General features: G+C 38.9%; 1 protein-coding gene across 1 annotated transcript; it reads left to right on the forward strand.

The window, feature by feature from the left end:
• The first annotated feature begins 715 nt into the window (after window positions 1-715).
• Window positions 716-6,771, forward strand: LOC106635939 (uncharacterized). The gene is made up of 4 exons (XM_089589754.1): window positions 716-830; window positions 4,900-5,155; window positions 6,330-6,411; window positions 6,617-6,771. The coding sequence occupies exons 1-4, from the start codon at window positions 716-718 to the stop codon at window positions 6,755-6,757; spliced, it is 594 nt and encodes a 197-aa protein (XP_089445880.1). The 3' UTR covers window positions 6,758-6,771.
• Window positions 6,772-12,434: the final 5,663 nt, after the last annotated feature.

Below are 12,434 nucleotides of genomic sequence, written 5' to 3' on the forward strand. Positions count from 1 at the left end.
CGAGTAACCGTGCACATAATCAGACAGGCAGGGATGAACGGACCACCGGGACATGGCCACAGAAAAGTTTGACAAACATTTCACGCAATGAGAGCCAACGAGTTGGGGGAGGTATACTTACGAGGGAGAAAATTTTTTTCAAATTGTTTTCGCGGTGAGAGCTTGCAGCCAGGCAGTTATCCGAGCTTTTCTGTCTTGAAGCACGAACCTCGAGCTATTTTTTTTTTTTTTTTTTTTCCCCTCATCAAGTACCCTTTCGAGCATCTCCGCAACAAACGGCACTGTAACATTGGTACCGGATACTCGTGAAACTTTTTCAAACCCAAAAGTACGTATATGGAAAACTACGTGTGGTATATATAATTGAACGTTAGTCGGTACGTGCCCACGATTTACCTGTATACGCTCATACGTATAATCACACTATCTTTTAGCTATGATGAAAAAAAAATCCACTCTGACGCATGTGGGGTTGAAAAAAAAAAAAAAAAAAAAAAATTACGAGTGCGTGTAGCACGAGAAAAACATCATCAAAGGAATAATTGGATGCTTTACCCATGTTACATATATATACCTACTTCAGAAAAAGCACAGAACTATGCGTGATTAACAAAATGTGCGTTGCGCACACACGTACATATGTTTATAATTTTCAGTAGAGGGTGGCATCACTACCAACGCAAGCCTACGTAAATATACATATATATATATATATATGTATAAGTGGAAGGATTACTGGCCTTGGGGCAGGCCGGGAGGAGGGGCACCGTGTGCCGGTGCGCTGCGAAAGAAGAACGTCCCCCTGGAGCCACCGGCAAAACTGTCGGCCCGCACTCCTTCTCGCTCGAGTTGTTTCGACCTGCAATTGATCTCCCAGGTATTGATTGCCTATCGTCCTTTTTTTTTTCACACATCTATTTATACCATCAGGTAACTACATGTTTTTCTAATGCACTTGCTTACACTCCACTGGCTATTGTCGTGAATTAAACAATTTGAAGGGTAAAAATCACCTTTCGTCTTTAGATTAAAACAATATTTTGCAGCGCATCCTAAATAACCTTCGTTGTAAAATTGTACAAAAGCCAGGCGTCGCCGGATGTTTGATCGATGCACCATAGTTCCTTCTGAACAAGCATTTTATATAGCACATGTAGTTTTTGAGACTATTGTTCGAGTCACCGGTAACATCACATCGTAATAGTATTGGTGCTCCGTTTTCATCGTTCATTATTTGTCACGTTTCGGGTTTCGTTCCAAAGTGCAGTATAACGCCTTTAATGTCAATTACATTAACGAAGCGGAAAAAGAAAAGCGCGTTACTTATACTATCATCCAAGAAAACGTACACCCGTGCACACGAATTTCGCGATGTGGTGAAAAAAAGGAGAAATTTTTTTCATTCGCTGTTTCCTTCTGATGTATGAATGAAGCACACACGAACATGTAAAAAAAAAAAAAAAAAAAAAAAAAAAAAAACGATCCCATCATTTCCCAATAGCGGGGCTAAAACAAACTCGTGGGTGATAATACTTGGATGAATACGCCATCGTGCAAATGACAGGGGACCATTAAAATAAATTACGAGTCAAGCCGTACTCGGTAGTAAACGCACTCTACCAAGTTGAAATCGAAACCAAATTGCTATGATTTTTTTTCCCCCCTTTAATTATGAAACCACGTCCACAAAAGAGACAATAGCATGCTTTTTGCTCCACTACTGAGCTTTTTATTTGTATGGTCGCGGCAAACGCTGTAAGCCAACATCCTGCACCTGTATAGATGCATATACGATACTGGTGGTGCGACTGTTGCGAGGTGCGCTCATCCATCGGAGAGGTGTACTCATACTTGAGCGACAAAATTGCATATTCATGAGCGAAAGAGTATAATCATGTGTATATATATGCACATACAAGTAAAATGTATAACAATAAGCGTAAAGCCACAGAATATGGAGTACAAATGTATATGTATATATGCACATACAAGTAAAATGTATAACAATAAGCGTAAAGCCACGGAATATGGAGTACAAAGTGCGGGCATCACCGCGACGAACGACGTTAGCCAACAAGATTTAATTTGAAAGTTGGTTGGTATGTAACAACAAAGTCCCAAGGTTGGGGTATGGATTTATACGTGGAGTTTATTCAAGCAGCGAGGCTTTGCTTGGTTGTAATTGGTGGCTCGTAATTAATGAATAATAGAGGGAGATGAGCTTCTGTTCCACGCGGCGGATCCTCAAAACGTCGCCGGTACCAACTATACAATACATATAGAGGCGTATATGTATATACCTGCGGGGACAAGGGGAGGAAACTATACACGAGGATGGAGGGAGAGAGAGCTACGCACTAGGTAGAAATGCTCAAATGAGAATGCGAGGCTGATTAAGCTTGGCACCCCGAGCACTCGAGAGCGCGCGCACTGCCACCGCAAACGCTAATCACTGCGCATAATATATACATTATACATATATATGTACGTGTACTTGTCGGGCGGTCGCGTGTACATTGTAGTACGTATAGGTTGTACGTGCGCGTATAAATGTACGCGTGCAAACTTTACGCGCAGTTACGACGGGTTTCGCAGTAATAAGATGGAACTCGGTTTTGGTTTTGGAAATCTCGTTTCGCGACGATGGGGGGGGGGGAACCAGCTTCCGGGAGAAACTTTATTCCGTCGCTTCTAATCGGTACATCACGTAGGTATGATGTTAGAGAAGTTGAAAATCCAAAAGCTTGAACGGCCAAGGGAGTATACAGCATCGGGGGGGTTGGCTCGTCGAGAGCTTTGCCGTTGAAACATTCGTTGAAGCTCTAGTCGAGCGTTAGTATTATATACAAGTGTGTTACGAACAATCATCTGTCTACACTTTGGTCCTAATGTGTATGTATATCCAATCGAGTTGTATTGTTTTATTTCTCGGTGCTTTGCACATTACAGATCAGAGCCATGTTTATTAATTGATGTGCCGTTTCATTTCCTTGTTTTTAAAACGACCCTCGAATTTGTTGTCCTTACCATTGTCAATGATGAGGTATTTTTTCTTTTTTTCTTACAGGCTACAGATATAGGTACTTTGCATTGAAACACCATCTTTCTCTGAGATTCGATAACATATATATTATGTTCCAACAACCGTTGCAGTGCAAGTATACAAGCCTTGGCTTTTGCTGTTGTCGTTCGAGCCGAGCATATTTATATTATTATGTTGTGGCTATAATATACTCTAGCTCTCGTTTAAGTTCTGCCTCGGATTGGCGGTTGTTTATAAAGTCGGGCTTATTGGCCGTATCCCGTTAGTCCAATCCGTTCGATTGAGGGATCATCACGCGGGAACACGGATTATTTGTGCGTGAATGCACAGGCATATACGCAGGCACGGCATCTGATGTTTTCCAACGAGAAGACGAGCTGCTCGAAACAACAGAAAAGTTTCCTCTCCCACCTATTACCTGTAGCTATATACGAAAAACACGCGAAATGCTTCAACTCGCACATCGGCTTGAATATAATATGTGTACTTGCCCATGCAAAATATATTATACCGAACCTCCTCATTTTCCCAAACTCGCGAATGATGTGTTTTGTCGATCGATTTCACGGATTTAGCACTGCACCCCGGGGTCCAGCCGTTTGTATCAAGGCTCTGATAATTAAATCTCGAGAGGCCGGGCGAGCTTCAACTCTTCATTTTTAATTAAAACCGGGCACCACCAAGCGGTCAGAATATCATATATATATAAGAATAAAAAGCGGGGAGGGGAGGGGGGTGGCGCCGGAGTGAGAAGAGCCGTGGTCCAGGCCGGGAAATGAAAGGACACCTGAGAGAGCATTGCGGTGCACCTGTATACACGTGTGCACACAGCCACGTTTCTAATTCAACGATCAAGACGTATATGTATACGTACTGCGCGCGCTCGAAACTCCACGGTGCCGGATGAAACTTTGAACGGAAATTTATTGGTTCCTCAGCTGCTGATGCTTGTATTTATTGCACCTACTTTACGCTTTAACTGATACCGTTACCAATCCCATTTTGCACGTCTTTCATTTAAACTTTATTTTACTTGGTAAGTATATACATAATATATTATATGTACGTTTGTTTCAGCGCGAGACGGACTGGGGCACCGCTCCTCCTATCGAACAAATGTCCAGCCTTGCTGTACACGACCCTCGCGACACCACAATTCATTCCGGCAAGCATGTATTTATACACACTAGTTTACTTGATTATTTATCATCGATTGCCCAGTTTGAGAAAAGTGAAAGAGGCGCTCGAATGGCAACGAGATAAAGAAAAAATAGCTTTTTCAAAGATCTGGCTCTGTCGATCCGTCGACGCGTCACGAGCGTTCGACCGATAGTATTATTTATAAATTTTCAAGTAAGAGGCCGAGCGGATGATTTTATGAATTCGAGCGCATATAATCAATAAACGTGTACGCTACTGCACGGAAATAACTCGGATTCGTTTATAACTTTTGCGGGGGAATGAAAAAAAAAAAAAAAAAGAAACACAATTCCGTGATAATCCGATACCGCTGATGGCATGGAAATCGCGTACTTTTCCAGAGAGAGGATTAAAACGAAATGCCGAATAAAACGTTGAAAATGCACCTCCAACTTTTGCGGAAATAAATAAAAATAATGGCAATAATAACAATAATAATGAATGTGAAAAAAATAAAAAAATAATAACAATGACAAAGGGTTATATAATACGAGAGGAATAAAACGTGATGCTTTTTTTTTTCTCCGAAACTCGTGGGGGGTGGGTGAGAAAGCTCACCGGGAATTCCGGAAAGAGCGAGAAAACGCGATAACGTAACTCACGTGTATACCTATACACGTAAAAACGTGAATGGGCATTCGTGTGTGTGTGTACAGGGAGAGAAGATAAAGGAGGATTGGTGTTGGTGCCGTCGCGCCATCGCCCGGGGCAAGATCCGCGAAAAACGTGCGACGAGAGGAGTCGGGTTTATCGAGTTATCGAGGACGTGGAGCTGCTGCCTCCTCTGAGGCCGAGCTGCCGGGGCGTTAGCCGCGATTTTCGTGATCTTTCTCCCAAGGAGCAGCTACGGCGAACCACGTCCGTGCGATACGCGGCAACGGACGCCACTCGCCCTGGATACATCATAGATTCGTAAGTTGACAAACTTGTTCACGTCCCCCCACCCCATCTCTTTCCTCTACCCGATGCTATACCTCGGCTTCAATCTTCAATTTCCATTCCTCCCTTCGTAACGCATATCTATACGTATATATAGGATGTGCAAGCCATGCATGAATAATCCACGTCGTCACTAGCATTTTTTTTTTTTTTTTTCAACCCTCATATTTTTCTATGATTTTCCACGTAAAAAGTTGTGGTGAAAATTCCTTGTGGGTACCTGTATGGAAATTAAAATCAACGTTTATGTGGGAAATCAAGGCAGTGAGGTGCTATCTTTTATCACAAAGAATTATTATGTCACGTTGAATAGTAATTTATAACATCCGCGTATCTAAAACTAATTACCTTTTACCTTGAAAGTTATCATCCGTGGCACATTTATGTTTCAAAGTTATTTATCGTCTGCGTATTTATCTACAGTATTTATTTATTTATTTGTTTATTTATTTATTTTTGTTAAGATAGAAATAAATTTATAGAATAACGGTCTTATCCAAAAACCGATGGGACAATCTGACTACACGCATATAGAGCACGAGTCTTGTGTTGGTGGTCAGAACTGCAGTATACCAGCTACTTCCGAGTCAAGTCACAGTGTGTTAGGGAAGCTATAAAGCTAATTAAGAAAGATGAACATTTTTAAGGGCTACTTGAGACACACTACGTGTATTTATTAATTAAAAATATCTTTGCTTGATTCAACAATTGCCTATAAATTAAAAGTTGTTTAAATTTAATTTTGAGATGATTTCAAGTGCCCCATGCCTGTTAATCGAATGGATCTGTTATTTAATTCGGAATAGCTCCTATTTAGAAAATATACAGCGGGAAAAAGTAAATTTTTTTAAATTTTCCAATAACTTTACGTATTTATACATATAATTTTTCTAATCAGCCACTACAGACGACTACCTTTTTTCTCTTTCACAAATAATGTAATCAGTTTAAAAGGCGCATATCAATCAATATAGCTTTATTTTTTTTTTTTTTTCCAAACACGTGATGGATAAAACTCTTACATCGATCTGCCATACACCTATTATTAAATTTGTTGTATCTGTAAGAATGATGAAAAAAAAAACGCTCTCGCGCGCTTGAAAAACTCTACGAACCGTTAATTGTTTCAATTAAATTTTTGTTGCAGTTTGAGATCCTCAAAGGCCAACTGTCGAAATTACGCGGTACAGCTAGTCGAACAGATACGTCAAAAGCAAGCAATCTCAGAGGTACGTAAACGCATTTTTTTTTTTTTTTCCTCCCCCGATACTTTGAACAAGCTTCATCGATGCGTTTGTGCGGGAGAAAACGTAAACTCGAACGACTGAAAAGACAAGAAAAGCAAAAAAATAAGCAAACGAATGATCATACCAGGGACGATGTTTAAAATTGATTTGCTCTGTGTGCACGTGAAATGCGCGCCACCCCCCACAGAAGGAGCATCGCAGGGACGAGGCCGAGTGTCGTCGGCACTTTGACGCGTGGGAGAGACTCTGGGGAAGCAGAATCGATCTGCAGCAGCTCCACCGGCGCAACAATCTCCACCAGATTCTCTACACCACCGCCGGACCGTAGAATCAGTCGTCCACCACAACCACCCCGTCCTACTGTCCGCGCTATATATATACACATATGCGTGTACATATGTATAGATACTCCTATGTCCGCGCGTGATGGCATAATTTAATAACAAGTCCGAGTACATGGTGGCTATTCATTGTTTGAGTGCGTCTAATTGGACGCCGCCGCTTTGGGTGCGCTCTACGTATAGCTGAAACGCCATACGCGTGTCCGTGTAGTCTCTTTAAGTGAAATTTTATGCTATCTTTGCACATATCTTTGTTTGCGGCCGTAAGTATACGCGGGAGTAGGAAATATCGAAAATATGGAAGATCACTTTGCGATGGCCGGTGTACGGTACACGCTGCAATCGCCATGACATTATATATAATAAACCGCATTGCGTTGGTAAAGAAACATTGCAAATTCGTGAATTTTTACCAGCTGTACACTCGGTACAAATCGTTGAGTTTGGGTTGAAAGACTCGAGTCAGACAATTAAATTTCAGCATGATTATTTTTATCCTAAAAATTACCATGACTCGTAAATTGTCGACGTCGCAATTAAATGGTGCTCTCAAATAAAAAACAACAAAAACGACAAAATGCCATGGGAAAAACAAAAAAACGTAAGAAATGAACTAATTAATAATGCCATGGAAAAAAAAAGTAAGTAAGAAAAAGACCAATTAATTATCCAGTTGGGGGTACAGTTAAACGGCGGATACTTTAGCCATTCGTTGAGCACGAAGATAACAAACGAGCGTATTATTCGAATACTCGTGGACTCACATCGGCAGCGGTATGGCACTCGTAACAAAAAAAAAAAAAAAAACCCGTATTACATTTACCTTCATTAAGCCGAAAATCTTTCCCAACAGATTCACAGGGCGTATAATATACTCGCTCCCCCCACTTTTATCCTTTTCAACATTATTTCCTCCCATTATTTTATCTCAGTGAACTAGAGAGATAAGCTTATACGTAAGTACACGTGAAAGATATCTTTTCGCTCCGGTATCTCCACCCTTGATTATTCCTTTTTTTCTTTGCTTTTACCGCTCTTCACCTTCCCTCCTGCGCGCTGCAAAGGATTTTCAGATCAAGGTATACTTTATCATTAACATTGCACAACAAGCGCCAGCGACACGTAATCGCGGGCTTTGATTTATCATGCTATTCGTAAACCAATACAATGCATTGTACCTAATGTGTGTGCACATTGGTAATTTACCGATGGACGGCGACTGCTTGGTATTAAGATGCCAAAAGTTTGTAACTGCTGAGTACACGAGTGCACTTGCAATATTGAAAGGTGGTCGACGGTTAAATGTTACAAAGAATTAAAAAAAAAAAAAAAAAAAGTCGGGCGACTTTTGGTAAATTTGCCACTATGAATTATTTAATGTCGTCCGATGCCGTGGACGCCGATATAAAGTTGGCGGATAGGTCGCCTGAGAAATCGAGGCATCTCTCAAAGGTATTTACACTATCCATAATGCCCGAGCTACAGCTACTGCGATGTATCACACGTTGTATAGGTTTTTTTTTTAAATTTTTTTATAGTTCCAATCACTATGTGTATATTACTAGTGGGTTATTGAACGAGCAATTACCACCGATAATGTGGAGAATGAATTCGTAGTGATTATTATTTTACAAGCATAGATTGATGTTTGGGTATGGTAAGCGACCCATTCACTTTATCGTAGGTGACGAATATTTAAGCAGCCATTAGGTAAAAGAGTTGATTCTTGGATGATATGTATATACAGGGATAACTTTGTTAAATTGTCGAAGTTAACGATTTAATGCAACTGTATTGAACGAGTGAAGGTGTGGTTGATAAAATGCTATCTCGTTCATTAAAAATGAGTATTTCGTACTCATTTCCAAACTGAGGACTAACTCAATAAAGTAATAAGTCCCTGGAAAAATGTCAAAAAATAATTGAACAAAAAAAAACAATTAATTTTCCACAAGTACAAGTCGGGTTGTTTGCGATTAAAATATGTAATCGAGTAGCGATGCGCGAACAAACCATACAATGTGATGCTCACGTGCAAACATTATAGCCGAGCCCAAGTTTAATCAACAAATCGAAAGTTCCCCTGATAGGTAATAGTAAATGAGGGATCCAGTGTGTGCACGCGCATAACCTTTAATCAGCGCTTTATAGAGCGACACCATAGTAGCAAGCGATAATTACACGAAATCACACAACTGATTGGACCAAATTTTCTGCCGTGCGCGTTGGAGTGGCACTAATGCATCAGTAGGCTCGAGTGACTTGATTTCGAACAAAAATCACGTTTCAACTCTAAAATCGTTGCAATGAACATAAAATGACGATTTTTTTTTTTTTTCCAACTATTCTCTAATATACATTGTACAACGTTTATTATGTAGGTAGAGTGAGTTGTAACACGGTAATAAAAAAATAAAAAACTTGGTGAATAGATGCTTCTGTACTAATAAAAAAAAAAAAAAAAAAAAAAAAAAAAAATGAGTTTTGTATGACACCTCTCAAGTAAAACCAAGCCAATTTTTTTTTTTGAAATAACCTATAGAATATAAAATAAAAGACAAAGCTACCGAGCCAATTGTAATGTCTGATTGTATTGAAACTGTATGATATTGAAACAGGAAAAAATCGATAAATCAAGACATGTCGCTCACTTAATCGCCAATCAGGTCAAAAAATAACTCTCCTCCGTTGAATTTACAATATCAATATTTCGAAGTTTAAATGTATTTACATATTAGTGTTGGCGTCTATCGGAGCGAAGTGTCACGGTAGATTTTAAGCGAATATAATAAATTGACTGCCTCGCTACTTCGAGACAATTTTTCATAAATATAAGATAAAAACCACACAATTAACAAGTATATTTAATGTATGTAATTTATAGGTGTGAGTGATGACTGATGAATGAATGTATACAAGTATTGTGGACAAATAGTGGCACGTGAGCTGGAGGATTTCTTTATCCAAACAACAAGATTGTGTGTCCTGCCACACTTGCAGCACTACCTACTTCACGGACCTGCACGGGCGTTGACTTATGGCCACTGCTATCTCATGTGATACGACAGAGTATGTCTCTCTCTCTCGGGGGGCCAATAGGTTTTACGGTGATCGACTACAGTATTGTATTATTATTACCATTGTGCCGAGCTAATTTACAACCGCCATTGTACAAAATACTCGAGGTCCTCGCATTTTTCTCTGTCGCGTCCGCGCCAATTTTATTTATCTGGTTTAATTAACTACTGCGCTTAAGCACATGCGCGCGCACAATGTGTAGGTGTATAACATACATATACATGCATAAATAAATTTGTACCTATTATATACCGTAAATATGTACGCGCGTGTCCGTATATATATATATATTCGGGCTGATGGTTAACGCTAACGCGTCAGTTCACGCCTAAAGTGTCGGAGTAGCGTCCGATGCGGGCTTTATATATATATTGGTGCAACGGCGGCCACAACAAAGGCCGAATGGTCCAATTACGCTCTCGTCTCTCGTCCGTGCCATTTTTCTTCTGACTTGCGAGCACAGGCAAACTAAAATTTGCATTAAAATCTCATCAAGCGGTGCCCATCCCCCGCTAATGTATAGCCCAACCCTTTTGCCACCCTCTCTTTTTTCACGGGTTCACCGCGTAATTCATGCAATCTGCCGTGAATGCCAGAAAATCCGCGCTATGCTTTTGAAAATTGTCCAGTCAAGGATTTCAACAAGCGTTTTTTCCATTCGAAGATTAGCAGTCTCAGCCATAAGCTGGCATACTATTAATTATACATATCCATGATCTGAAATTCTGCTTGATGTCCTTACGGTGTGCTTATGCAGACTTACATTTTTTTTTTTAATTGTTCAGAATATTGTTTTTTGGTTACTGAAAAAAAAAAAAAAAAAAAAAAAAGTCTACTCGGAATCTCAATAAATATTCTACTTGTTTAATCTACGAAAGCATAACTGCTTATAAACTCGTTCGAATCGTTTTTATATTTTTAATGAAATTGCAAACCCATTTGTACATCTTTTAACGTATGCTATTGTAAGTTTTCTGACACTTATCAATAAATTGTAAGTAACAAAAATCATGAGGGATTTTAGGATGGACTTGTGAGATGAGTTAAAACAACAATCCCTACAACAACAATAACAACAAATGTAATTTATTAAAAAAGATGTCATATTTATTACATTATTAGTATTATAGTATATTACACATTATACATTCTGCAAAATGGTGTAGCAGTATACCAGTGATTTCTCCTCTTTCTTAGTAATAAAATTTCCTCATATGTACACTTTCATACCGTAGCAATAGCATTCATAAAAAGTCTTAAAAACATTGTTAAACATTTTTTTAGTCATACTTCAATGTACACATTATAAATTCATGGGGCAGTATCCGCTTTTGTAGACTAATAATAATTATATTGATGTCACCACTTGAATAGTAAATGTAATAAGTACAGTTATTAGTATAAGCAACGATAGTAGAAGTAACACGTATACAGTAATAATAGTAGTAATAGTAGTAGTAGCAGTAGTAGTAGTAGTAATGGTGGTTGTAGTAGTAATAGTAGTTTTGGTAGTACAAGTATAGCATAGTGATGGAAGGGATTTCGATATATTTTTAGGTATCCCTACAACATTTTGTTAATGAGCACATTCCTATTTACATCGATCAAATATTTTATGCACATACTTAATTACATGCTCGGATATTGAAAATTTATATAGATTTATTACATTCGCCGGCATGGTTCTCGGTATTACAATTAGCATACATCACGTTCATCACGAGAAACAATATATGTACATAATATTAATTTTATCGTTTTTTTTTTTTTTTCCTCTTACTGTGGTTTCGTATTTGTTGTACGCATTCAATCTCCAATGTTTATCAAAAATTAATAAAAAAGTGTTTCATGCAATTACTACTTTTAGTTACACCGATGAAAAGGTAAACAACAAATTTTCGTTAAAATATGGCTATATTTTTTGTCATTCACGACGTTGCTTTGTATTTAATTAAGTTTTCCAATTTAGTGTAAGCGCCTACATCGGTTGGTCGTTTGATTTATTCGTTTATTATTTAAATGACGCCTGCCCGGTACCAAGTCCCGCAAAGTGCCATAATTTACTTTCGCTTCTCCCACCACTTTACCTATATTATATATTTGCTTTTCAACGGCTCGCACAAGTAAAATATAATTAACCACCAACAAACTAAAAAATACACATACAATGTGAATACTGATAATATCCATCATGTAGATGAGCGTCTCATGCTATAGCAATGAATGATTGTCTCGGATGATACTTCATTTTGTACACGACTCATGTAATGTTGAATTCAATACGTGTATAAAAATAAACTGATGGACCAAATGACTTTCGAACTGATCATTTATATAATATTAGGTGATGACCGGCGCGAGTTCCCGAACACGCCCGAGAGCGTCGGCAACCATATCGATGTTGTAGTTGAAAACGGTAACAAAAACGCTTGTGATAAAGTGACGCAAGGGATTCTTACGATCCTCGTTGCAGATATTACAATGTACATACGAATAGTGAATCGATACATTGTAGGCAGAGCAATACTTTCAAGGTAAGAGTCACGTGCTGTAGCGCACGCGGCAAAGAAAGACCCGAGATGGACG

The sequence above is a fragment of the Copidosoma floridanum genome, unplaced genomic scaffold (assembly GCF_036245765.1).
Source record: "Copidosoma floridanum isolate Cflo_tuat_1 unplaced genomic scaffold, Cflo_Japanese_pri ptg000009l, whole genome shotgun sequence".
In the NCBI taxonomy this organism is placed as follows: Eukaryota; Metazoa; Arthropoda; class Insecta; order Hymenoptera; family Encyrtidae; genus Copidosoma; species Copidosoma floridanum.

Bases quoted from the DNA above. Each gene is read 5' to 3' on its own strand.
- LOC106635939 (XM_089589754.1), top strand. From the start codon at position 716: ATGTATAAGTGGAAGGATTACTGGCCTTGGGGCAGGCCGGGAGGAGGG. The intron at 831-4,899 runs GCACTCCTTCTC...GTGTGTGTACAG, and splicing joins ACCGGCAAAACTGTCGGCCC to GGAGAGAAGATAAAGGAGGA. The intron at 6,412-6,616 runs GTACGTAAACGC...CACCCCCCACAG, and splicing joins AAAAGCAAGCAATCTCAGAG to AAGGAGCATCGCAGGGACGA.